This window comes from Leuresthes tenuis, unplaced genomic scaffold, assembly GCF_036924035.1.
Source record: "Leuresthes tenuis unplaced genomic scaffold, fLeuTen1.0.hap1 SCAF_18, whole genome shotgun sequence".
NCBI classification, from domain to species: domain Eukaryota; kingdom Metazoa; phylum Chordata; class Actinopteri; order Atheriniformes; family Atherinopsidae; genus Leuresthes; species Leuresthes tenuis.
In genome coordinates this window covers 12,070,336-12,097,496 of record NW_027325372.1, presented here as the reverse complement: position 1 = coordinate 12,097,496, position 27,161 = coordinate 12,070,336, and the positions used below count along the sequence as shown (strand labels likewise).

General features: G+C 39.3%; 2 protein-coding genes across 5 annotated transcripts in view; one reads left to right on the top strand and one right to left on the bottom strand.

Annotated features, from left to right (window-relative positions):
• LOC140275161 (ras/Rap GTPase-activating protein SynGAP-like) overlaps positions 1 to 21,900 on the top strand; it is a 51,902-nt gene extending 30,002 nt beyond the window's left edge. For 3 of the 4 annotated variants that reach the window (XM_072370570.1, XM_072370568.1, XM_072370567.1), the window contains 8 exons: positions 705 to 895; positions 1,929 to 2,133; positions 4,030 to 4,608; positions 8,641 to 9,150; positions 9,333 to 9,479; positions 9,954 to 10,165; positions 13,681 to 13,753; positions 16,950 to 21,900. In XM_072370570.1, the coding sequence (XP_072226671.1) occupies positions 705 to 895; positions 1,929 to 2,133; positions 4,030 to 4,608; positions 8,641 to 9,150; positions 9,333 to 9,479; positions 9,954 to 10,165; positions 13,681 to 13,753; positions 16,950 to 16,988 (1,956 nt within the window). In that variant the 3' untranslated portion in view covers positions 16,989 to 21,900. The remainder of the gene's footprint in view (positions 1 to 704; positions 896 to 1,928; positions 2,134 to 4,029; positions 4,609 to 8,640; positions 9,151 to 9,332; positions 9,480 to 9,953; positions 10,166 to 13,680; positions 13,754 to 16,949) is intronic. The other variant, XM_072370569.1, reaches the window with a different exon arrangement.
• A 3,166-nt stretch (positions 21,901 to 25,066) lies between these two features.
• Positions 25,067 to 26,281, bottom strand: LOC140274544 (relaxin-3 receptor 1-like). The gene has a single exon (XM_072369851.1). It carries the CDS (start codon positions 26,279 to 26,281, stop codon positions 25,067 to 25,069), a length of 1,215 nt encoding a protein of 404 aa, XP_072225952.1.
• Between the last annotated feature and the right edge of the window lie 880 nt (positions 26,282 to 27,161).

Genomic DNA, 27,161 nt, shown 5'->3' with positions numbered 1-27,161 from the left:
TGAAACTGAATTTATCTAAAGCTGTTAGTAAGTTTTACTCTCTTGGAAGAAACAGTTCCCCTTTTCCTGAAAGACTGTAAAAGAATTGAAGCTATGGGATGTTCTACGGTGTGGTTATTGTCTAACATTTATACTAAAACAGCTATTAAAAAGCTATTAAATTCTGGCCAATTTTAGGTTAGGAGGGAATCAGTTGAATGCAGATGCGACAAAACTGTTTGTATACAATGATACTGTCTCATTGCTCAATACCGTATCACAACCGTGACTTTAATACTTCATCGATGCAACCACTTTATACTTTACTGTTCTGTTCAATTTGGATCTCCAACATTCAGACAAAACTGTGTTTCAGTGTGAGTTCAACATATTCTATTTATTTTGTTATATAAATGACTTTAGTCTTTTCTGCACTCTGGAACATCTGCTTCTGAGTCATGAGGAAACAATATGGTTTTCCAAAAAAAACAGAAACCCTCTTTGTCACATTAAATTTGTAGCCAACAACAATTCTTAAACTTTTCCTAGCACCCCTGCAAAGTCGATAACAACATCAAATCTACTTGCGTTCTGACGTAAAATCCTTTGAGGTCATGTTTCTGCATCATTGTCAATAAAAATGGCTCTTGGTGCACAAAATGTTGGTAACTTGTTGTGAGCTGTGTGTTTTATTGAATTTAGTAGAACCTTGTCCATACCTGCAGGATGCCATTCTTAAACTCGGACCCCTGCCACGGCTGCTGAATGACATCAGCGTCGCCCTGAGGAACCCGCAGCTTCACATGCCGACGAATCACCAGCCTGACCGACCGAAAGACAGACTCTTCACTCGCCCATCTTTCAATCGCCTCATGTCCTCTGACTTCCAAAGCCTTATGATGCGTGACTTAAACAGGTATCGTTCTGTGTTTCTCTGTTGTTGTTTTTCTTTTACATTTCTGGACATGAAACTGTATTTACATGTCCCTGAATAGACCACAGCAGGATTGGTCCTATGTGGCTCTGTGAAGACACACTATGTGAGTGGTCGTGATTGCAAATGTGCTCTTGCAGCTACACAGCGACAGAAATGGGTTTACTTAGCAGCAACTCATAAAAAGACACACAGTAAGTGGAAGTTCAGCAGCTCATAACAGCACATAATGCTAATGCACTTCTTTAGGCTTTCAAAGCAGTTTATCAATAGTAATTGCCCACAGACACTCTCATCTGAACCTTTTCCCACTTTGTTTGAATTCATTTCAGCGTTCTGCTTTTGTCGAAAGACATTTGCTGCACAACAGCTCCTTTAAATAAGATTTCTTAAATGAAGATTAGGAACAGTGTTGTTAAGATCAGAGAACTAGACGACACCTCGTTTGTACAGCGTACTTTTCATAAAGTGTTTGTCTGCTGGGGACTAAATCTGGAGCAGTAAACGTGTCGATGAATGGAAGTGACAAACCTCCTGCTGGCAGGTTTGAGAGTTCAAACATTTAATACTCAAGCCAATATGAGGAGTGACACACCTGCCACAGCTAACCCCAGAGGTTTCCCACTGTAGTGACTGACAACAGTGTCTCCTCTCTGGGGTTCCATTCCACGTGCATTGTTACACAACAGCTTCATAACTAAACATGCGTGCTGCAGGCATAGTGTGAAATTTTATGGACTGGTGTGTGGGGTTAAGAACTTTTCATTGTGAAACTCGGGGAAAGCTGCGTGCTCAGTCTGAAGACAGTAAGTAATATCCGGATGACTTTCCTTTTTTTAATCTGAGTAATGACAAATATCATTTGAATTGATTTAAAATGTGTGGAAATTGTTTCTTCAGGCACTTTGTTCGAAAAGAGAATAGGAAAAGATTTAAACTGTTATGCGTTTCAGACATTCTGCTCCTCTGGCAAACATTTGTCATTTTGTAATCCTTCTCCATTGTGTGTCTGCAGTTCAATAGACATTTCTCGCCTACCGTCCCCCACGACCGGAGTCTCAGCTGTGGAATCTCTCTCATCCAATCTGAACATGAGGCGTCATGCCGAACGAGACCTTCGCTCATCGAGGGAAGTGTTCTATGTCACCCGCCCACCGCTGGCTCGATCCAGCCCCGCATACTGCACGAGCAGCTCGGACATCACAGAGCCCGATCCAAAGGTAAGGTGTGAATTTCATACATTTTAATTCCTTCTCTGGTGTTTCTTAATCCTGCGCAGATGAATTTGAACTGCAGCGCAACGTTGTATAAATCTTAGACTAAAACTCTGTTAGCAAAAAAAAAAAAAAAAGAAAAGGTGTGAAGCTATCTAAAATGTTAGTTTAAGTTAAATCATTGAGCCAATATCTAAACACTGTGTTTCACTATGTTAAACGGTACAAAGACTATGAAAAATATAACTTCAGAATTTGTTGGCATCAGCAAAGCTATAAAGTTGTGACACTACAGAAAGTTGTTTAGAAAAACAACTGGCGGCGCATTGATCAGGTATGAAAAAAGCATTGAGTGTTTTCAGAAGTAAAGAAGGGGTGGAGTTGAAGGAGGAGTTCTGTGTGAAAAATTGTGAGACCAAACAGAGAAACAGTTTAATTTAACATCTGTCTAAATGAAACCTTTGGAGATTTCATGAGTACGGTGCATAATGTCTTTAAAAGATTCAGAGGATCTGGAGACAAAAAAACTCAGTGAGAACATTAGCACGCAAAGAAGCGAAAGTTTATAATTATATTCATATGATAACACATTAGATTACTGGTGACGTTTTATTATGAGAGATTTCCAGGTGAACTATTCATGCTGAAATCAAGTAATATGTGTGAAACTTCCTGATCTTGCAGCTGCAGATACTCTGTTTTCATATAACTCCTGCTTTTTACTGCAGTGCAAAACCATTAAATGAACCCATAAATAAATAGAACAATGTTTAAAATGTGGTGAAATAAACCTAGCCTGTTTTAAAGAAACTGGTTTTCTAAGCCATCCTGTGTAGGATGTTAACAAAGACGAGAACATTACTGCAGCGATATAATTTCCCTCTGGGATAAATAAAGTACTTTTTCATTAAATTTGATTTTCATTTAATTTGATTTCAGAGTGAAAAACAACAAGTACACCAACAGCTTGCTATGATGGGTTATAAGCTCATGTATGCACTTTCACTGACAGTGGGGCGGTGAAAAACCACAAGATAGTTTAGATGTGTTACAGCTCTCTTCTCTTTCTGTTGTCCATTCTTGGTACAGGGACCTAACAGCTATGAATTTATCTCGTCAGGTGTACCTCATTTTGTACACCTGACGAGATAAATGCAACTTGCTCTGGGTGGCTCCTCCCAGTCCCAGCCGGTTGCCTTTAGGATGGAAAAGGCTCTGTTGTTGAGCACAATTCATTGCTGCTTCCACAAATGGAAGTTAAAACTTTTATGGAGAAAAAAGAAAAAAGCAACAAACAAGATGTAGAAAAGCTGTTTCTTTCTGGTTGGTTGAAAACTATGCGGTGGCCTTTTGAATCATATGAAGCTTCATTTTTAATTCTCATTGGAAATCATGGATCCCCCGGTCTAAATAGGAGGGGAACAAACCGATTGGTTATCGTGTACAAAATTAAAAATCCAAAATTCTCAGGTTTAAGAACTCGCAAAATTTGCCAGTCGATGCCAAACCACATTCTGCTCATATTATTATCTTTAGTATGAGTCTAGGTGCTAAACAGGCCTTCAGTCCAGACCTGTCACTCACTGAAAGCATTTGGAGCAAGAATGTAAGGCACGGGACTTGAAATCAAATAAGACATTATGGCAAAGAGTAAAGGAGTTGGTATCATAAGGTCATGTCTAATTTTTTTTGTGTTTAGATGCTTTCATGCCTGTGACAGCTTACAACTGGCATTTAAGTTGGAGCTATATCTGTAACACATTTCTTCTAAAAACTGAATATAAAGAGAAGTGTGCTTCTCCTTTGGAGAATAAAGATATTGTATTTCTTATTAGGTTTGTGTGTTTATGCTTCTCGTTTAATGACAGTGATGCTGTACCTAATTATTTTTCTGTTTCCCAGGTCCACAGCGTCAACAAAAGTGTGTCCATGATGGACCTTCAGGACTCTCGTATGAACAGCATTTCCAACCTTAACTCTGTGGGAGACATGCTCGCCTCCTCTCAAGCTTCCATCGCTGGACTCGGACACAGTTTCGGGAATCTCGGTGGCCCCTTGCGTATGGGAGGGCATTTGCCACCAGGTTCATCCGGTTCTGGTCTGAGAATAAGCCAGATGGGCCATGTCGGGGGGCCCACAGAATCCATCTCTCAGCAACAGCAGCAGGCGGCAGCGGCAATGCACTACCCCCTGTCCTTCCAGAACCCGCTATTCCATCTGGCTGCCCAGAACTCCCCAGCTCAGTCCCACCCTCCTCCTCCTCCTCTTCTCCTCGCCCCTGAGCCTGAGAATGGTCACCCTGACTACCCGCCCGCCTTTGGAAACAGTGCTTTCTCCCGCAGCGAGGACTTGTCCGCCCTGCGGTCACAGAGCAGTCTGGTGCAGCCCAGCATTGTCCACTCACACAGCTACAGTGATGATTTCACCCGGCAGAATCAGAGCAATGACTACGCCTGGCACCAACTGTCCCTGCAGGTGCAGGTAGGAATCTCTCACTTACCCTCACACGTACAGAGGGACGCTTTTCTGTTAATGACATGCAACAACACTGCTGATTGAATTATTTATCACAAGTACATGCATAAAACTACAATATGAGATCTCCAACTAATCTGTCCAGCTGACTGGAATCAAATTGATTAAAAATAATCAGTTAAATGAATTATAGTAAAGAATGATTATATTATTATGATAATAACAATAATAAAGTAGACTATGATCAAATATAAATCTACAGCTATTTGATCAGGCATGATCTGCCTGCCTTTACACTTGTTCTTATTTTTTTATTGATTTTTTTTCCGCCTTTTCTCTCTGTAAATAGTACACTGAAACTATTTAATTTCCTTTGGGAATATGAAAGTACTATTCAAATGAAAAAATAAGACGTATGGTCTACAATTACATTGGTTGCAAAACTCTACCAAGGGAGTATTCTCATGGGATTTTCACCTTCCATGACTCTTCCTTTTTTAAACAAAGAAATGATTGAAAGGGTCCCCACAATTTTTAAAAAGGTGCAGAGTAAAAAAAATCCATCCCGATTAACTGATTAATATTATGATTAATGAGAAATATTGACCCGGCATTTAGGTTAAGTTTCTTGTTGTCAAATCAATTACTGTGGTGTAGAGAAGAACTTTATGTTCATAGAGGTTTTTTTTTACCGTTTGATTTATTTTTGTAGGTGTTCTGATTCACTTTCAAATGCAAATTTTCCCAACTGAGCCATGCCAAGTATTCTCTGTGTGATTTTAACACCTTGGTTGGGTTGCTGAAATCAGTTGGATCCCAGTTGAATATTTAACACAAATCTGAATGTTGAGCAGTGAATTATGCAAATGTAACAATAACATAAGGGCACTTGTGATTCTACAGACAACGCATCAAAGCCGGGTAACTCATTTGTCTGCTGAACTTTGCAGAGTGCTTGACAACTATCGGGCTGCGTGTCCTCGTTTCAACAGGGCTGGTTATTATCTGTCAGCCAACGGGGCAGATGACGGTGTCATATTAGCTGGTCCTACATGCTATCATTATCAGACTTGCCCATCTGTGTTCACCAGATCGGTTTTAGTTTTGGACTTGAAGGACACAGTCAGAGTTTTCAGTGAAGAAGCAATCTTTACTGTGAAGCATCTTCTCAAATACAACCAAACCTATTTAATGTAAAGGAAAGTGTCACTTGATAGAGTTGAAAGAGATGGTTGTTTTGTGACAGTTTAAAGCATATAGTGACTTTGTAGACTTTGTGTTTGTGGCTTGATAGAGTATTGACTGGATGCTGATCCATCTCACAGATAAGTTTACTACAGGTCTGTACAACATTATAGAGTTTAATGATGCTGTCACGTAGTCCTGAGCTATTTCTGTCCTGTTGCGTGGGCATTAATGGAACAAACATCACAAGCTGCCTGCTTATTGATACTGATGGTGCAGTCAAGACAGTACTTTATGAATTAATTATCAATTTTATCCATCCATCTGTAACGATAATCCTCATTTATCACATTAATCAAAACAGTGTTGCGAAGGACTTTGCTTAGCAAGCAGAGCTCAAACAATATATGTGAAAGCGGAGAACAAAACAAAAATGCCAAACAGTCATCATGCAGTTACAATGTAAAAACAAAGTAACAGAATGTCAACTGAACTTAAATCAAATCGGGAAAGACAAAAGTCTGAGATACAGTTATAAATCAAACCATAAAACTGACTGGAAAATGTCGTGGAAGCTCGTGTAAAGAGGTTGAAACCAGGGTGATGTGTTCACGCCCCTTTATATTCTGGTTATCTGATCCATCTCTTGGTACATTCATACATGTTATGAATCACTAAATGGTTTAAGACGAAAGCCCATTTCTGACTATTCACATCTCTCAGGTCAACTGGGGCACAGTTGCTGTCTCCAGTGTCATATTTTATGCACCACAAAATTAATAAAAGCCGGAGTTCACCCTTTCCAGATTTCTTTAGACAACAAAAGCTCAGTACTTCACTGTTAGATGGTGTGTCATGCACAACGCCTGTCAGTGCCTTTTTCTGGCTGATTTGAAATTTTTGATCAATGTCTAGCCTGTCAGTGAAGGAGATGGCTCTGATTGGCTGTTTAGCAGCAACATTCTTTTTTTTTACCACCCTCAGAGTTACTTTCTCTCCCTTTCCATTGTTTCCACTGACAGCTGTTAAGGACATGTTTCCTGTCAGTCAGCCTGGTACGACAGCTTGTAAGCTCTCAAAGCACTCCTTTTTAACTACAGACTCGTGTGCATATTTGCATATTTAGACTAGAAATGCAAATTACAAGTTCTTAAATATTTATTTTCTCATTTTTATCTAAAAGATTTGCAAAAAGAAGAACATCCATGTATACAGACTCCATGGTTCTCCCCAGGGGTTGTAATACTTTTTAAATCCCAAAATGGGATATTAGAAACAATTAGAAACAAAGCAGAACAAAAAAACCCTCATTGTGTATTGTTATCTCTGTGGGCAGAGATAACGTCCTGTGATGTTCTTTGTTACAGGGGAGCTGAAGAAGCCTCTGACTGAACACACGTCCTTGTAAAATCAATGTGTTATGTAGAGGGTGTGCAGCATTGTCCATTATGTTGAGCAGCTTTTACACCATTCTTCTCTGCATTATCAGCTCAGGGGCTTCAGAGCAGTCACTAGCACTGATCCAACCTTTTTTTATCAGTTTGTTCATTTTCTATTAAGTCTCTGGCTCTAATTCTGATGCCCCAACAGATGGCTGCAAAGCAGATTACATTCCCCACGGATTTATAGACGATGTGAAACATCTTGGTGCAGACATCGAGAGCTTAAGCCTCCTCAAGAAGTACAGTCTGCTCAGTCCGTCCCTGTTGATGCATTTGAACACGCAGGTACCTGTGGTCTTCCATCCCCTCCTCCTCTCCCAGGAAGGAGATAGTGCTCGGCTTGTCCCTGGTCCTCCTAAAATCCAGATGTTTACATTCAGGATGAGGTGATCGTTCCCACGTTGTGCCTCAAAGTGGTCGAACAGTTCCCTGTACTCAGCCTTCTAGTTCTTCACGGATAAACCTCCCAACTGCAGAGTCATCAGAGTATTTCTGGAGATGACAGGACTCTTGAGTTGTACTGGAAGTTTGAGGTGTACAGTGCGATGGGAAATGGAGAAGGTCCCTTGTGCTGCTGACCACCCTCTCAGTCACACAACCCTTCTCCACAGTCTCTCAAACTGTGGCTTGTTGGTCTGGTTGTCAATATTCCAGGCGGTTGTAGAGTTATCCACCAATATTTTCTGGTAAACATGCCTAAGTGAGCAAAAACTGGGTGAGATACTAAAAACTGAACTAATAATAACCTGACTATACACAAACATTGAATAATGTATAGACTTCGGCTCCTTTCTGCTCAGCATAATTACATCTGCTCGCTGAGGCGTATATTAAACATCTGAGTTGGCAGCTGGAGGTCGTCTTTGCGTTGTGTTCAGGTGCAACTTTCTTTCCCCAGAGACACAACAGGGGGTCCTGCTGCTAGTTCTTAACATCAGTTTGGGGTTTAAAAGCTATAATGGTGACTTTTTATTTAAATAATATGTACTGCATTTAGTTTATAATCAGAGGTGCTCTTAGGTAGGGCTGCATTATCCTAACTTTTTTTCTAACATTTTGCAGTGAATGGATTTAGATGTAATGGCTTATTTTGCTACACTTGGTGTGCATATTAAAAGAGATCACCTAAAGTGTGACTTATGGAAATCACCAGATGTTGCCTTTTTGTAACATCTTTTCACTTTATTTGTCTTGTAATGCAAGTTAATACCAGTCATGACATAAAAGTTGTTAGATTTTGGCACAAACAAGCCAGATGGCTCATATTTTCATGATTATATACTTACATTTTTCTGATTTTGTTTAATCTCAGTAGGGTTAGGCATGTGCACAGCTGTCTGCCTTTGTTTCACATTGGATACATATGCTGACTTTTTGTAACCATTTGCTTTCATTTTCGCTTTCCTTTTAGGAGTCTCTCCAGCAGCAGCACCTAATGGGAGTCACATCTCAGTCAGGTACTGGCACTGGCACTCCTGCCTCTTTGGCCACACCCCCGACTACAGTTCATCCTGTCCGCCAGACATCTATCGCCCCACAGCACCTCAAGTCCCAGCGGTCCATCAACACTCCAGCCACTGCCACTCCTCCAAGGGTTCGCCCGCAGAGCAGGAACCTCCTCCTTGACTCCTCTGACACAAACTACAGTGGCAGTCAGCCGAAATCACGTCAAAATCAGCAGACACAACAACAGCAGCAGCAGTCACTGCAGCAGCAGCCGCAACAGGACGCACAGCTGTCTGTGACAGACAGTCCAGCTCCTGGGCTTCCGTTTCAGACGAGCTCCGCCAAAGAGAACCATGCTCCAGCAGCAGCTGCAGAGGAGTCGACAGACACACCCACAAAAAGCACCAAGAAGCCTCAGCAGTCCCAACTGCAGCCACCACAGCAGCATCTGCTCAAGCCAGTTGCCAATAAACAGGTGAATCTCGTAAATCCATCTTTTAACATGAAGCTTTCAAACTGCTGGGGACAAATTCAAAGAACTTCATGAAAGGATGCTCACATTATTCAAGTTCCTCACTTCAGACACAATATCTTTACGTTTGGGTACTTAAGTAAGACAAGAGCGGAGATTGTGACCATTCTTGGTTGTTGTTTCAGGGGAACAGCCAGGCCATGAACGAGCGAACGGTGGCCTGGGTGTCCAACATGCCACATCTCTCTGCCGACATCGAGAGCCTGCGGCCGGACCGCGAGGGCCAGCTGAAAGAGTACTCCAAGAGTATGGATGAGTCCCGACTGGACAGGGTCAGCGGCTTTTTCTCCTTCTGCCAAAGATATACCTGCTCTCTTCTTATGAGTCAACAGCAGGGATCCTATGAGTTTTTGAAGTAGAGTTTTTTTGTTCACCTCTGTTAGAAACTAAAGTGAAAGCAGCAGCCTTTCAGCTAGTTTCTGTATACTGAAAGTTTTGCCAGTATCTTTAGTTTAAGTTTACAGACCAAGTTTTGACCTTACCATACTTCCAATAGCTGGCTGTAATAGTGACTGCAAAACTGAACATATTCAATAAATACCTAGAAAAAATTATGATTATTTGAATTTTGGGTGTAGTTTTTGTATCTTAAGAATCAGATAAAGGAGGGCCCGACAGCTAAATTAGGTTTTAACGTGTGACAATGCCAGCAAATAACTGTATTTATCCCCCTTTCTGTTTACAATAACCAGGAATATTTCTTAAAAGCAGCAACATAGAGTGACATTATTTTATTAATCTTCCAGGTAAGAGAATATGAAGAGGAAATTCATTCCTTAAAGGAGCGGCTGAAGATGTCCCATCGTAAGCTAGAGGAATATGAGCACAGGCTTCTGAACCAGGAACAGCAGACAAACAAGATTCTGCAGCAGTATCAGAACCGCCTGGAAGACAGTGAGCGCCGCCTAAAGCAGCAGCAACTGGAGAAGGATTCGCAAATCAAAGGCATCATCAGCAGGTGATTAGTGTTCAGGCTGAACTAGAGCTGGCAGAGTTGACGTTGTGCCAGTTTCTGCTTGGCTGCGTCTTATGCGTCACATTCATCACATAAACATTTATTTTTTCAGAAAAATGCCACAGAGATTTTTCAGTCAAGCTTAAATATAAAAAAAAGAAAAAAGCCTTTTATAACTGTAGAGTGGGGTGTGATTAAACCAGAATGGTGCATTTACCATGCACACACTCATTACTGCTACTCATAGTCATCATGTGAACCCCCCCCCCCCCCCCCCCAGCTGCCACAAAGCAAGCAAAACAAATAAAGTTAAAAAAGGTCACCGTCTTTATTTATTTTTTATAAATGACCTTATTTAAAAGAAATAGACTCGTGGGTACATAAGATATGTTGTAACTAAGCACAGAGGACCACATAACAATCAAGTGTTATTCTTCATAAAAAGTATGTATAAGTAAGTATGTAAGTATATATAGTATATATATTAAAATGCGATTTTTATTCTCCTCTAAAATGCAGCTCGCATTGTGTCACACAAATCAAAAGTTAGAAGAGATAGTTCTCCATTTCAGAAAACGTTAACTTCTTACTTTTTAGACGGGGGAACAACAATAATTCTGTTAAAGCAAGTGCACTCTGGTTGTAGCGCCACCAGATGGAACCGGCCAAACTGTTGCTGTTGTGCATTTTTTAAGCTTATTGAACAGTTGGTGTTTTGAAGAATCGACTTGCTTCTTTATGATGACAATAAGACTCTATAAGACAAAGGCTGTATTAGTTAACGGTATGGAAAACCATATGGGAGGAAAGTTTTGACAGCTCTGTTATTTATTTGATAAACTCAGTCTGTTGGGTTTCTCTGAATAGCTGACTCATATGTCAAATTAAGGCCCACTGTTGCTGTGTGTGGCTGTCCGTTAATGTGACTGCAGCTGTTCAGAATTTTGCTGTGTTGAAACTTGTCTGTAAAAGGTAATAGGTCTGACATTCTAAGACTACTGTGGCAGAAAAACATCTGTGGTGCTCGTTCATACATGAAGCTGACAGATGTGCTCCCATTTAAACCACAACACAGTGGGCAAAGTGTTGTTTTTAGCATTGCTTTTTGTGCTTGTGTTTTTTTTTTTCCCCACTGCTGCTAGTTTATGGTAGCAGGTACTTTTGGAAGCTCCTCAGGTGAGGCTTCATACAGAATTGATGAGCTTCTGCAAAGAGATATTGTGAAACCACTGCAGACCACTGATTGGTCAGACAGAATGCTCACCTCTATGCAAAATGATAAACTCTCTGCAGAGGTGCTGAACACACCAGCACCATTCCTGCCGTTTACTCTTCTGTGCTCACAGTTTACCATTCTGGATTACAATTCAGTCACTGTTTAAAAACCAAATGAAGTACAGATTTTCAGACGAGGGGAATTCCGTGAAAAATTTGGTTCTTCACTGTGCAAAGGCCACTCTACACTCAAGCTGAGGTTTCGTACTCTGTTTCTGATGTCTGTAGCAGAAAAAAGTAGAGAAAAGCATACCGAAGGCAAGAAAAGATTAGTTGAGCTGAACATATTGCATTGGTGAGATTTATATTTCCTGATCTTTTTGCTAAAATAAGCTTATATTTATTTTTACTTTAATAAGACTGCAGTAATGGTTGTGATTGCCATATTTTGATGGCGTGAGCCCAGAGCAGTGCCTTACCTCACGGGAATACCTACAAGAACAAAAGATTCAGAGAATGCGTGTTATTATTATGATTTTTAAGAATACTGTCTTGTCAGGTAGGTGAAAAGAAAATAGAAATAAAGTATAAAGAATTCTGTTTCAATGACATTTCTTCTTTTCCTGACAGTACGACAGTATAAGCTATGTTGTTTGGTCTCAGTATGTTTAAACATTTGCTGTGAGAATGGAAAATGTGGTAATTTGCCTCCCCATTAGAAGAGAAGTAGATTAGGTAATGCAACTGAAGGTCTGAAAATATTAACTTATCACATGTCATGACTGCCAGGGAAGCTTTTAACGTTTCGGGACAGACTTGCATCATCACAAAGGAGGTTCCCAGTCAGTCCAGCTGTAGTTCCTGACCCGTCCAGCACTGCTAAAAGTCAAATGCACCTAATGCACCTTATGCAAATATTGTGGGAGATGGACAGATGGCAAATAGTCTTTTCATTCAAACTTTAAAACTAGTGGCAGACTATATCAGATCTTCAGAGAAAACATTCTGCAGATTACAACAAGACAAAAACTTTTTTAGAAAAGTTTGGAATTTTTCTATAAAGCAACAAAAACTTGAATTTGATCATTTCTTCGAACTTTTTTTAACAGCTACAAATCGATGAGTTTCATATAAGCTGTAATGTATTCTATTGTTCACCGAAGAAGTAACAGCATATTGATTTGTGACCGGTGAGGGTGTCAGGATTGTGTATAAACGGAGCATCCACCAAAGGTTGAGTCTTTCCAAGCAAGAATGGGCTGATGCTCTGCTTTCTGTTAAAGAAAGCCATTGATCACGTCCAGGAGAAATATTTCTCCAAGCAAAAGTGCAAAGACCTTTAGTCTTTCAACATAACTACAACTTTCAGCTACAATACATAGAATTGAAAATCTAGGGAAATCTCTATATAAAGGCCAAGGATGGAAACTGCCATTGGATTTGCATGATAATCGAGCCCTCAGGCTGAGAGACCCATCATGCCATCATGATCAGTATAGATCGGTATAGCCATGTAGGCATAGGAGTAACTTGGAAAGTTATTTTTACTCAATGCTGAATGCCATTACATCCAGAAATGCAACCTGAAACAGTATTAGACCAGAAGGAAGCCATATATAAAGTATCTGTGAACGTACCATTGATGCAGAGACATATATTGAAGTTTCTGACAGACATACTGTGTGCTACCATCAAGGCTACATCTTTTCCTGGGAGGTGAGTGCTTATTTCAGCGGGATGATGTCCGGCCTCGTTCTGCAGAGCTTACAGCACAGGGCTTCTTTTTCTGCAATTATTTCTATGAATTTCCATTGGTTGTGCAAGATTGAAATTTGCCTGACAGATTAATGCAGTTAATTTAACTATCACAAGTGATATCAAAATCCATGCTCACTAGACTTATCAGTGTAAGGCACTTCATGAGATCAAGTCTGAAATATATACTTAATGAAAAAAAAAATAGAGGAAACCAAGCCAGAGTATTTCTGACCTTAGTTACCAATACCTGAAGGAACTATTAAAATAAATGATGTAAATCACATTTCATTTCAACGGGATAGTAACCATATTAAAAGATGGGTTAGTTTGCACTATCCTTCACACTCATTTCATGTGTTGTGTATCTCAACCGCTGAATCTGAAGGGAGCTCAGATTCAGTTTTAGGAAGCTCTGAGGATAGCTGAATGTGCCCGCAAACATGTCAGGACCTTAATATCATCATATGGCCACACAGTAAATCTGAAGAACACCGGCTTCGTAATTCTACTTTTCTCAACCGGTATGTTTGTTTCTTATTTCCCAGACTCATGGTTGTGGAAGATGAGCTGAGAGGGGGTGCCATTCCTGATATTAAGCCTCGAATCCTCACAGACCAGGTTTGTGCCTGTGTCTACATCTTTTATCATCCCTATTCGCTAAACCAGTCATGTCCTAAAACAGTTTGCTTCATTCTTGCATCATATCCAGAAAGCATTTGCCAAAGCCAGCGCAGGTTGAGAAGTTTGCACTTGTCATGCACGTCACCTAATCCCACCTTTCACTGCACATTTATGTTGCATCTGAAATGACATTTCACCATGTCTCACACGCACCTGAGGGGACAACATTGCTTGGGTTTATGCAAGTTAATCTAGTGTGTCTCTGTGAAGGAGTCTTCCAACACTGAAACTAGATAGTATTTACCTTAAAAGATGATTATTTCACAGACCACATTCATCATTAAAGGACTGTGACTCACCAGCACAGCAGTGTAATTCGGCTACTTGAAAGCACCATGTGGGCTTAACTCTGACGCAGGTGAAGAGGCTGTTCATGCAGAAATAACTCAGAAGAAACCAAATTTGCTATCTTTGAAATACACCATCACGTTCTGTTTTTGCAGCTCTGAATATTACAAGCAGATAGATGACATTGTGTCTTGAAAGCCAAAAAATATAGAAATGTTTCTACTCTGGGCCACCTGCGAGATTGTTTTTACACACCGAAAAAAAAATAACATGTACTGGGAATTGACATTTAAGCTGTGCTACCTAATGCAGTCTTGCTAGCTAGTTTAATTGTGGCTCTGCAAGATCAATCTACAAACTTTAATTCAAAATGCTGTCAGAAGTACAGTATGAGGTAAACACTCTTTACACTGAATGTTATGGTAATAGGAGTCTCTTTAAAGATGAATGAACGTGTTGATAAATGTTCATACTTCAGTAGATTAAGTACTTCTGGTTACCTTGTTTTAAATTAAGATTTAAAGGAACAGTTCAACACTTAGGTCAACACTGTTCCTGTCCAGTTAATAACATTTAAGTAAGCGGTAAATCAACATAGAGAATAAAAAGTTTAAGCCCATAAAGAAAAATCTGTTTTTGCCTTTGAAGTTGAAGTTGAACATTTGATGCACTGCCTTCACCTTTCTGTCAAGTTAAGCCCCAACAAGCTTAAAGTCATCATGTATAACAGTCACTGACATCTAGAGGTCAAGCTGGAGATTGCGACTTTCTTAAATTCCATCCAACCACTATATATCAACAAGTTACAGCTGTATTTGTAAGGCTGTGACACCACTAGATTTCAGACCCTCAAGGTCTACTCCTGCTAGATTTGTGTGTGACCCTGTGGGATTCCAGTCCCACTGTCTAGTACATTCATTTGTGGCCCATGGCTGGACTTTCCATCTTTACCCACATTCAGTTTGACTGGGTATGATTGGGGTTATGAGGCATAGCTCCTAAATTAACATGATAAACTACTTGGAAATCCAACTCCACCTCCCCACAGGTTGCAGTGAGAAACTGCTCCCCAATGCAGCCCTCTAGTTTAACGCGTCAAAGAAATGCGTTAAACTAGTGATAAAGAAAGGTTCTTAAACATAGGCACTTATATAATTAAGTAAGCAATGAATAAGGTGTAAAAATAAGAACAAACAATAAAACAGCACCTAATATTATACTGACTTCTGTTTATGACTGCATATCAACTCAAGAAAAAAAATTATAGTAAAGTTTCCAAACGTGTAACACACTCAAATCTAGAAAGTAGTGGTAATGCACCTTAAAGCTGTTTGCCAACTGCCATCTAAAAGGAGATTAACATGAAACTAAATGGGTGGAAACAACCTCCAAACTTCCATACCATCCTTGGACTTTGACAGACTCACCAAGCTTTGCATTTGTATTATAAAGTCCTGTTTAAATCTTCCTCTCAATCTTGTTTGTTAATTCCAACACTGTGGCTAAAGCTAGCTAAGTACCAGTGCCGTAGTCAATGCAGCATTGGCAGTTTATTTTATGATCTGCAGCAACCACGTTGAAATTGCCCACTCCAGCAAGATTTGCATTTGGTTCCATAAGACCTGCTGAATCCCAATGGAGCCCGTGATGCCCACTATCTCCTCCTTCATCATTTCAACAGCACTCTTTTTCTGTGTGCCTTTTATCGCTGTAATGTCGCCACTGACCAAGCTGTTACTCTGTTGCTTGCCTGCTTTCCACCTTATTCTGTACCGTATCCTGCAGTGCAGTATTACTTTAATAATGCATCGGGTGTTGTAGAGGGTGCAGTGTCCTTAATCTGGGCAACTTGCTGGGTACGTTTGTACGATTCAAAAAGCTATTCACTTGACTTGAAATGTTCAGATTTAGAATAAAAACACTTTTGACTGGTAGTGTACATTTATTTTCTGTCTTTAAAAGAATGAGGATGAAGTCCCCACAAAACCAAATTCAGTGTTTAAGGGTTTTTACCTCATATATGCCTCTATTTGGCCCTTAACAAATATTTTCTAAGTATTCTTAATGGTTTCTAAAGAGTGTGTGTTTTCCTGAGATTTGACACTTTAGCTTATTGAAATTTGCTAAAGCTACATTTTACATTAAATCTTTACATCCTTCTACCATTTTATTCCCCGAAGAAAAATTAGTTAGAACACCAACAAGAAGCACAGAGCATTTAAGAACTCCTTGTCATATCAAAAACATTCTTAAGCCTTTCTCGTCACTTCACACCATTCTCTCCACTGTGACTCGGGGTTAGAAGTTCAGTCACTGCTCCTAGCCTCTTCAGATGTCATATTGGTAGTTTTCATATAATGGGTGAACTTAAAATTTCAGAACCCCATCCTACACACATGCACATGGTCCCTCCTCACTGTTCAAATGCATCTGACAGCCTTTGGTAGCGCCGGTGTTGACTGCTGGGTGGTGCTCAGGGTCGAGGAGCTGACAAATCAGAAAGGATTTGACTTTTTCAGAGGGAAACTAACCTGTTTTAACAGGAAAAATGTAAATATACTGTGTCGCTAAGTAGCATTTAGCTAGATTATTTATGGGAACTTCAAGTCAGAATACTTAAGTCAAAGCCAAAACTAAGATGTGTGTTCCAGTCTGCCACATTGAGTGAACCAGGTGCTAGTTTCAGGATCAGATTTATTAGATATCTGGGTGGTATCAGTCTTCATTTAACTGAAAATTAATGATAACATGAGACAAAAAACACGTAAAACTACTGTATTAAACCTGCACCTTGTTGCTGTAAATGGAGAAAAGTGGTAATTGTGTCTGTTTTGTCTCCTCTCAGTCCATCAACCAGGGCTACGGTTGCCTCCCGGGATCCTGACTGCCAGTTCCAAAGTGACCAGAGTTCATGATGGTCACTCGGGTGTAAGAAGGCTGATTCAAATGCTCCTACATTAACCCCATCAAGACAAAGCACTGCAGTGGATCTAGTTGGACTACTGGAGGTGTCATCTCACAACCTTTGAAAAACAAACAAAAGAAACCTTTGCACATTTTAAAGCTTAGCCTGTACCAGAAGTTGACAATCATCTTAGTGTGAGGACCAATGTGTGCAACTTCTGCACATGTTGACTGGAATATAAGCCAGTGCCACAACAATGGCAATACTTTACCTATTGAGTTTCTTTACCTTTAGCGAGGAGGTGTGTAAAAGAGTGCGATGAAGATGGATGCAGGATTTTTTCCTTCTACAAGCAGCTTCTCACTCGAGTGGCTCCTGAGGAAAACGTAAAGAAGCTTTAACAAGCACAATATCCCTTCGTGATGACGCCTTCGACATTTGCCATCTGATCCTTAGATGCAAAGCCCAAACTAAGATCGATTTCATGATTTGGCTCAAACAATTTACTTGTAGTAAAGGTGTTTTAATTTACAAAGTGGGTATCGTTATGATTTTTGTATCATTTATAGTACTATCATCTCATCTGAAAAGATGCCAAACAAGTCCTACAATCAGCTGCTTTAAGTACAATCCTCTCGTTGCTTTGCCTTCTCCTTCAGCACACAGAGTAGAGCCTTGACTCTAAGTGTGTGTGGGGGGAAAAAAACACACTTCTTACGCCTACTAAACCTATTTCAATGTGGTCATACTTTGAAATAATCTGAGTTTGTTTCACCTTGTAATAATATTAATAATGATTATTGTTATTATGATGACGATAAAGTATACTTAATATTTCAAAACAGTGATACAAGGTACAACATTGATAACAGAAATGCAGATTAAAGAGGCACTCCACCAATTTTATTCAGTATGGGGGCGCTACTCAGCCTGTGCAGAGACAGTTTGTCTGAAGGGTCTCGAGTAAATCAGAGCAAAAAATCCAGATGATGTCATAGTGATGTCATCCAGGTTTCTGTGGACAATTCTAGGAACTAAGAATGCAGAGGTTGGGAGTGATTTTCCCATTCTAATAAAATATCAAACAGATTAGTGTATTTGTCATTTTTTTTAAGCTCGAAGGGATGTTTAGTTTTAAGTGCTGTTGTTTGAAGTACTTATGAGTCGTCAGTGTCTTACCTGATGTAGACATTAGATGGGCAGAGGAGGGCCACCACAAGAAGTAAGAACTCTAGCCTAAACTTTCTCATCGTGGTTCCAGTGAGCATAGTATTGTGGATATGTACACCACACCACTTCTGCTTCTGACAGTTGTTTACACTTTCTCAACCACAGAAATTCTGTTCGCAGTGCATTCCAAAAGAGCCCGGTTTGCAAACCGTGTTACATGTATGCAGTCCATGTAACTGCGAGGCGGAAGTGATCCACAATATCCACAGTATAAGCCGTCACTCAAACCATTATGAAACTTTTGAGGCTTTCCTGGTGGCCCCCTTCTGAGTAGCTTCTAGCTTTAGCGCACCCAGCTTCAGAGTCTCCAAACTGGTAGCACTCTGTCTGCTGCAGGTTAAAACCTAAGCATGTTTATATGACACTAGAAGAATAAAAACAGGTTACTGTATTCAAAGAATTGTTCTGACTAAAACTGGACATTTAAATGAACACAAAGATGTTGATTTGACCAAAATTGAAGCTGTGAAAGCCGGACTAACACCCAGATAATGCAGTTTTGGGTTGAATCACTCTGCATGCTCCAAATTTCCAACTCTTTGCATCTTTTGTAAAAAAACACGAGTATATCCATACAGCCGAATTCCCTTTAAAACTCCTCTCTTTCACATGTTTTTCTGTTTCTTTTATCAGACGGTTAAATGCATCAGAAATTGTGACTGAAAATTGTCCCACTGTGTGTCAGCTCTTGGTAACTTAATGTATTTTTTAGACTGCCATTCAGCTCTTATAAAATCCTCCAACAGAGGAAGTTAGAAGTGGAAGAATCACTTGGAACGTTCTTTTCATGCAGTTCACAGTGTTGTGCCGTCGAATAGGCGTCATTTGTTATCTCTCATGCGTTCAAACTGGGACAAAGACAGTGGTTCAATTAAATGTCCAGGTCGAATCAACTGTGGCTTGACTCCGCTGTGCATGTAACCGTGCTGTCTGACTCATAAGAACTTTCTACAGCCCCAATTAAGAGAAAAAAAGTTATTTTTTCATTTAACATCATAAGAGACTAAAAGTCTTGGACATCAGCAGTACCACTTTAAATTGTTGGAGTGAATTTTTCTGTAATTCATGTTATTTCAACCATTTCATAAACGCAACACTGACATGGCTTCTCACATTGTTCCTGACCACTCGGGAGCGCTATAATCGTTCAATCGGTGCTCGCCTGTGTGCTCTTTCCTTGAGAGCTGTGACAATAAGTAATTTAATAAGTTAAAAATTCATTGGCACCGTTTTGATAATACTTTAGTTAGCATATTAAGAAATGACAGAACAACTGTGTCTCTCTGTACCTTTTTCAATGAGTCACTTTGTAACACTGGTTTGAAACACGACATAGAAAAAGATTTAATTAACAATGACGATAAACCAGAAAGAAATCACAGTACTGTTGGCGGTGGAGCACTCATCTGATGTATTTAATGTCTCTTGAGCATCGATGTGCGACAGTTCTGCGTGTGCTTTTCAGATGCAAGGACAAGTAAGTCAGTTCACCGTCACCAATTATTCTATTGTAGAAAAACACAACGACATGGCTTTCTTATAGTGAGGCATCTTTTTATAATCCAACCTGCTGACTCTTCCATTTCATTTCTTGGAAGCATGCAGCACTCAGCCTTTCGCATTATACAACATGAGAGCGTGCAGAGAAATGGACAGAAATCACAAGAGAGACAGTGGAAACAGTAGAACAAGAAGAAGCAGGGACATGTAAGTATATGTGCACAGGATTTGACTGCCTTACAGTCTGCGCCACAGGGCCCAAACCTAACAATGCCAATACAAAAACCTGTAAACTTTGTATATTAAATGTCTTTTTCTTTCTTTTTTTTGTAGTCAGGTGATTAATTAATAAGCAGTGTGTTGGTTAACTCTGTATGTTAGTCAGAATCATTTACATGACAAATTTCATGGTTGATATAATTTATCTTAGCCTTTTGCCTTTAAAAAAAACGTTTTATTTCAAGATAAATGATACAAAGTTAAATGTTTATGTTACCAGAAATGTATAAAATAGCTTAATGTATATCTATTCTTATATGTAAAATGTATTCAAATTAAGGGTAGGCCTACTGGCATGTTAAAGTTGTGGCAAGAACTTAATTCTTGTATTATAATAACTCTTAATGCTGCAATCCAGAAACGACAGTGCTGCGGGATGACAGCTGATCAAGGTCCCAGCCGAGCACTTTTCAGTTCCAGATGACGTTATGTGGTGAACTCTCACACTAGCTCATCCATGTTGTGTAACCAAAATAGCAGCGGTGCTTTTCAACAATGCTGGATTGCAGTTTTAAGTTCTTTTTGAAATATGCGTCTATTTATTTGGCCTGCATTGCAATACAGTATTTTGAAATGTTATACTGCACTTCTGTTTTCACTTTACAAGAAGCCGCAACTCATAGTCTGTGAGAGATGTTTTCAAATATATAAAACTACAAAATATACCCATGTATTATTGAAGGTTTCTCTGTATTAGCTGCAGTGGTACAGTGTGCTACCTCTAAAGCATGCCCTCATCAGTTATCTGCTCACAACCTCAGAGGATGAAAAAAAAAAAAGAAAAGAAAAAAAAAGCTACTTCTTAAAGAGACACCCCCAACAACCAACTGTAACTTTGTTTCTAACCAGATGGGTGGGGGGAAAAGATCAGGTTTAGATCTTGGTTGCTTGTTTATTGCCATTTGTAGACTTCCTGACATTTCTGAAGTTTGTGCTATTTAAGTGCCGTTACCATCACAGTCACGAAAATCCCCTCGACTGAATGTGTTCCAGGTACCCGTCAGACTCTCAGGTGTTGTGAGGAACACAAAGGTAACTTTGATCATCTTTATGCCGTATGCACAAAACGCTGAAACGTGATTTTTGGCAGGCGATGATTACAGCTGAATACCGATCAAAGCCCACATGAAATGACACCGCTTGTGTTTTCCGTGGGCCCCTGGCCCTCGTCGTGTCCTTAAAAACGGTTTCATTTACACCTTCTTTCATCGTTTTGCCACATAAGAGGAACAAAAGCTTTTTTTTGTTTTGTTTTTGTTTTTGTTCCCAAAAAAAATTAACAAATGATCTAATGTAACATAACTTTATGAGGAATATTATAGAAGAAACTATGGAAAAAGTGCTTTATGTTTACAGACAATATATAAACCTTTGTTGAACCAAGGGGGAATAACTGCCGCTTTGCTGCAGCTAAAGCAGGACCTAATAGATTAGATTATTTATCTTATATATTTTGAGTAAGGGTATGTAACACCAATCAACATATTTATGTATCTAAAATGGATGTATAGCATTTTGGAATGAAACAATATTTTTCTTGGCAGCTATAATTCTGCTCAATTGACTTGCTGTGTCACAAATATATAGCTGGTGAGATTTCTGACTTGAATTTGGCCTACTGGATGTAAAACCTTAATTTACTTGACATTTCTTTTGAACTAAGCCATTCCCCATTGATAAGCCATACCCTCCAGACCCCCTGATGTTGTGTGGTGGATGTTTAATGTTGGTAGTTTTATTTATAATGGTAGTTACTGTAGGTATGATTGCGCTTGTAATTATTATTAGTGTAAGTATACTTGATCGATATGATTTTTGTTTGAACAAAGGGAATGTATTCATATTTCAGGTGATTTTTCCGAGTGATTTCAATAAATTAATAAATCCCTAACCGATCCTCTGTTATCATTTCAAGTATTTAGGTGAGTTTTATATGAGTTTTAAGCCTGGCAATGAGAGAGGTTACATAACACGACTGTTGGCTTCTGTCTGCATTTATTGTGTTAAATTCCTTGAAAACAAACACGAATGTTTTGCTCTCCGTCTCTTTTTAAAGTTTTCTGTCCTAAGAATCTACATTCATAATGTCAGTGTAGGTGAAGAATTACTCAGAAGTCTCTCTTAGCTCTACTAAGAATTTTAACATATCCTATTACTGTTTTGGTTCACGCTCTCAATGCGTGGCAGGACAGTTGGCAACTATTTAAGGACCATAATAGAAAATCTTGGATTTAAATAATCAGATATTTCCTCAAGAAGTCCAAAAAAACAAGTTACATGGGGAGGGACTTTAAACTAAAGACAATTTATTTCAAATGTTACTGGTTATGTAATTGGATATTGTGTCATTTAAAAAGCTTAGCACCAGTGCCTTTATTAGAAAACAAGGTTTCAAGGCAAATCATGGTGAAAAAAGCATTGTTATTGAACTTGGATTGAGCTAAGCCTCTCTAATTGCTTGCCTGCTAGTTCATAAAGATGGTGCACATTGCTAAAGTGGTTTCAACAAATGTAAAATGACAACAGTAGAACCATATGTGTGTTTCTAGAAACTTAAGATGGCAACACTTGTCTCTGCTGACTGAATTCTCCTACTAGAGGATGGTATTGCATTGATGGTATTTTAATTTTGATTTGGTGCCCTGAAATAGTCGTAAAAAAGATACTGACAACGGGTGTTGATAGTTTTACCAATATTCTGTTCAAAGCGAATAAATGCGTTCCCTAGAATACTGAACATCTTTTTAAATGTGAAATAAAAGGAGTTGTGACACGTGGTAATGTTGAAGCAAACTATTTCAAGCACAGCTTTGTCCAGTTCAAGATAAGAAACTCAGCCTTTTGTTCACTGCTGCTGCAACACACCTCCAGTGAGCCCTTACTCAAGCCCTTCAGGCTTTACATTGTTTTGTTATATGCTAGGAGCCTCAGCAGCGTCTTGTCATTACCAATGATTGAATTAAACATTTCCAATCAAATTATAGTACAACAACACATCTATTTGTCAGTTTGCAGCTTTCTTGTGTCGCAGCTAATCAGTCCTTTCAAGTCATACATCATAACTTGACTTAGTATCTCCTCACATCATTTCAGCTGGCTTTTAGGCTTATTTTGCCAACATTTATGCAACATGTCTGTAGCTGTCTGTACCTCATCTTCTCTAAATATTGGCTAAAATCTCAGTTTTCAGGCATACAGGACGCATCTGTTAGAGAAGTAAAAATTTCAACAAAGAGACACAAAAACTACATGCAGGCCAAAATAATTTAAATGAAAGCAAAACTATGTAAAACAATGAGGAAAATGTACAAAGATATGTTATGATCACGGTGACAAAAAGACCACAAGAGGTGCAAACTTCAGAGAAAGACACGAGATACAAGGAGATAGTAAATTACCACAAAGAGAAAAAAATTCTACAAAATATGTCAATTTAAATCTTTTCATAACCATAAAGTGGAAAACACAAAATGGAGAGAAAAACTGGAATAATGACAAACAAAGAAACAAATTACACAACACTGAGGCTGAGATTTCATCAAAAAGTGAACAGTGACTACAAAAGGATGCAAAATTATGACAGAGACACAAAATGACTACAAGGATCGCAAAATCTTTTTTTTTAAAAAGAAGCAAGACCCAAAGAGATGCCGGAATCCACAAAGTGATGAAGAATAACAACACAGGCGTACAAAACCAACAAAAGGAGGTGGACTCAATAAACTATATAGAATTAATGCAAAATTATGTCATATAATGAAAAGTAAAACCATTATTTTTTAGTGTAGATGACCATTGACCCATTGTTTCATAATCTGTCTCTTTTTTGTCATTTGGTGTGTTTTTGGTTATTTTCATCTCTTTCTGGGCTTTTCGTGTCTCTGTGATAACTTTGCATCTATTTGTCCCCATTTTGTTTAATTTATGAAACTTTTATTCAGATGAAAGTCTGAAATATTTTAGACCGTGTTGGATTAATGAGTATCAGACTCAAAAGACTCATCATTCCTTGAGCAAAATTAATCTGTGTTCTACTGTCAGTTGTGGCCTCATTCAGCTTTAGAAATTTAACAACACCACCATCTTGTGGTAAACTGAAGTCACAGAGGACAGAAGGAGCAGCAAAATAAATGTCTTACACTGTAAACTATAAAGCAATCTACTTTGTGTTAAATTATACATTTAAAACTCTTTAGGAGAAACTTCTGATTTTATTTATTCATATTCCAGCAAGAATGAAAGATTTCTGTGTAACACAGTGTGTTAATTATTCATTCTCGTAGCAACCAAACATTAAGGGTATCAGAATAATATCAAAATACTTTAGGCAAAATGTTTCAACAGATTCACTCTAATGTATAATGTATAAATTCTCTATCCAAACCAGAGAACAACTCTTCACTTTCACCTTAATGGCCAGCTTCGGTTAAGACTTCAACATTTATTTTTCACATTTTAGATCACGGCTGTTGAGGTAAGACCTTTTTGAGAACAAAGTGAAAAGCAAAAAAAAAAAAAAAACACAAAGCAGAGAATGTATGTTGGGATCCGTTTTATTTTCAGGTTTCTACTCAACAAATGACAAAAATCTTTCCACACATGGACACTTTGAAACCAAGACAACCACAATTGAGATCTACACTGACGGGATATAAATTGTTCCAAAAGCAGTAGTAAACATTTGTACATAGTTTTTTTTTTTACTAACTATTGTATGATAGTCTATTCTAATATAAACAATACAGAGAGAAAGAAAATACATTGGAAGAGACATTACACAAAGTGGTGGGATCTCTTCAAGTTAGATTTGTATTAAATCAGAACATGCAGTTTTTTACAGTGTTAAAACACTAACATTTTAATGCAGATCCAGAAAAGCTTATACAGTTTTCAAGATGCATCTTACAACAGATCTACATTATACACAGTGCACAACGTTATATGGAAAATATGAGCCTTCCTAAAGCACACTGTCAAAACACTTAAAGCATCCCATTCTTGTTACATATGTGTTCAATGAGAGAATGCGGGGTCACTGCGTTGAGGTTTCACAGAGTGGATACCACAGTCGGGAGCGTTGACAGTGGCGGGTATCTCCTTATGTCGGTTTGGGATGTCTGACTGTCCATGTTTTTGAGTGGAATCGCAAGCTGCCCAGCTTGCCCCGACCCCTCCTCAGACTTCATTGCATACGGCATCTTGGACATAATGGCCAGACTCAGTTTGAAGAGGACGTTATGGAGAGCCGCGCGGTATTCTTTTCTAACCAGGCAGTAGATGACCGGGTTGAAACAGCTGCTGGTGAAAGCCAAGCAGTTGGCCAGAGGAAAGAAGTACGTCTGAGCTGAGTAGAAGGATTTGCTGATGTCAATGATGTCAAGTTGGATCAAGACGCTCCAAAGTGTCAGGATATTGTATGGAAACCAGCAGGCGCAGAATGAAAGCACCACTACTGCCACAGACTTGGAAATATCAGCCTTTCGCCGAGAGTTGCTGCTGCCTTTCAGTTTGTGCCTACAGAGGAAGCGCAGCAGAAGCAGGTAGGAGAGGATGATGGTGGCATAGGGCAGCAGGAATCCCAGCACCACTCGCAGGAGCTGGTTTATTCCAAGCCAGGCCGTACCATCTGGGAAGCGGAGCAGGCATGCTGTGTCATTACCGCTGCCTACACGACTCAGGTCTGCAAACACAGCTCGGGGCGCCGCTGCTATGAATGCTCCAACCCAGATGAAAGCTGTGGCCATTGGGAAAGTGCAAGATCTTGCACACAGGGAAGCGCTGGGTTTGAGAGCAGTTGCCACATAGCAATATCGGGTCAGACTCATAGCTGTCAGGAAGAAGCAACTGGCAAAGACATTAAGTCCTGTGAGCAAAGACACAGCCTTGCATGTGGTCATACCGAAAGGCCAGCTGTAGTCCATCGCGATGTCCACGGCCCAAAATGGTAAGGCCAGTGAAAAGAGCAGGTGAGCCAAAGCCAGGTTAAAAACAAAGAAGTTGATGGTGCCTGTAGTGATGGTGTGAGTAGAATACAGCAGGAACATGACTAACAGATTACCCAACACTCCTGCCGTAGCTACTATGAAGTACACCACAGAGATGAGTATTCTCAGCCAGGGGGATCCATCATGAAGAAGCTCCAGCCCGCTGCCATTATTTGTGTTGTGAAATATCAGGTGAGAGTTGTTACAGAACGGACCCTCACTGCAGCCATTCAGGATGTTGTTGAAGAACTCAAGCCTTCTGAAGTCAGCATCTGACATTTTGTTACCCTGAAAGCTTCCCAGGATGCGGTGCAGGTCGTCCTTAAGAGGCTGAGATTTTTTTCACTCGCCCTCTTAATGGCAACAATGAATTAAAATGCAACTTCTGTGTGCGTCTTTATTAGATGATAGTCTTCAGTCCCTGCGAGGGAAGAGGAAATTATTATTATTACATCACAGACACTGCAGTTTATGAGCACATAAGCAGATTAGCCTTGTCAGATAAATAAATTGCACTGAAGTGTCAGCCATAAAGTCAGATAATTTATTGTGGATCTCAAAGAATCAACGAGGAAATATAGATTAAAATATCAAGTCGTGCAATTGATTTCACCTTCTCGGGTGGAGAAGCGTATCAGGATTCCTCCAGGGTCACTTTCTTATTTAAAAAAACTGTCACACATGCCTCATAGAAGAGCGCTGCTGACCAGAAGAGTAAAACAAGCATTCTACACTAGGTAATAATGTTGATGGATTTGTTAGTATCCAGATTTTATATAGAGCATATGATCTGGCAGATTACGCAGATGTCTTATTTACAAGGTGTTGCCTCCTCCTGTGCAGCAATATTCATTTTGAATTTTAGGAATTTTAGATCAACATCAAACTATTTTTTTAGTCTTTGACTATGGGGGTAAATACAGTTATTTAATAAATCAATAAATCTGAAATTTTCAGAACTTTATTGTTTTTAGTGGAATGATTTACATATACACAAAACATGCTATTTGTAAACCAAAGGCGAGCTAAAGGCAGGTTAAATTACTGGCACGTTTGTGAGTGAAACTTACATTATTCATTAAACTAGTTCATTTACTTTGATGAATGTATTGTTAACAATTCTCTAAGACATTTATGCAAATTTCTTTTTAGCAAATAT

Excerpts from the sequence above, each read along its gene's own strand:
- LOC140274544 (XM_072369851.1), bottom strand. The coding sequence starts at position 26,281 with ATGTCAGATGCTGACTTCAGAAGGCTTGAGTTCTTCAACAACATCCTG.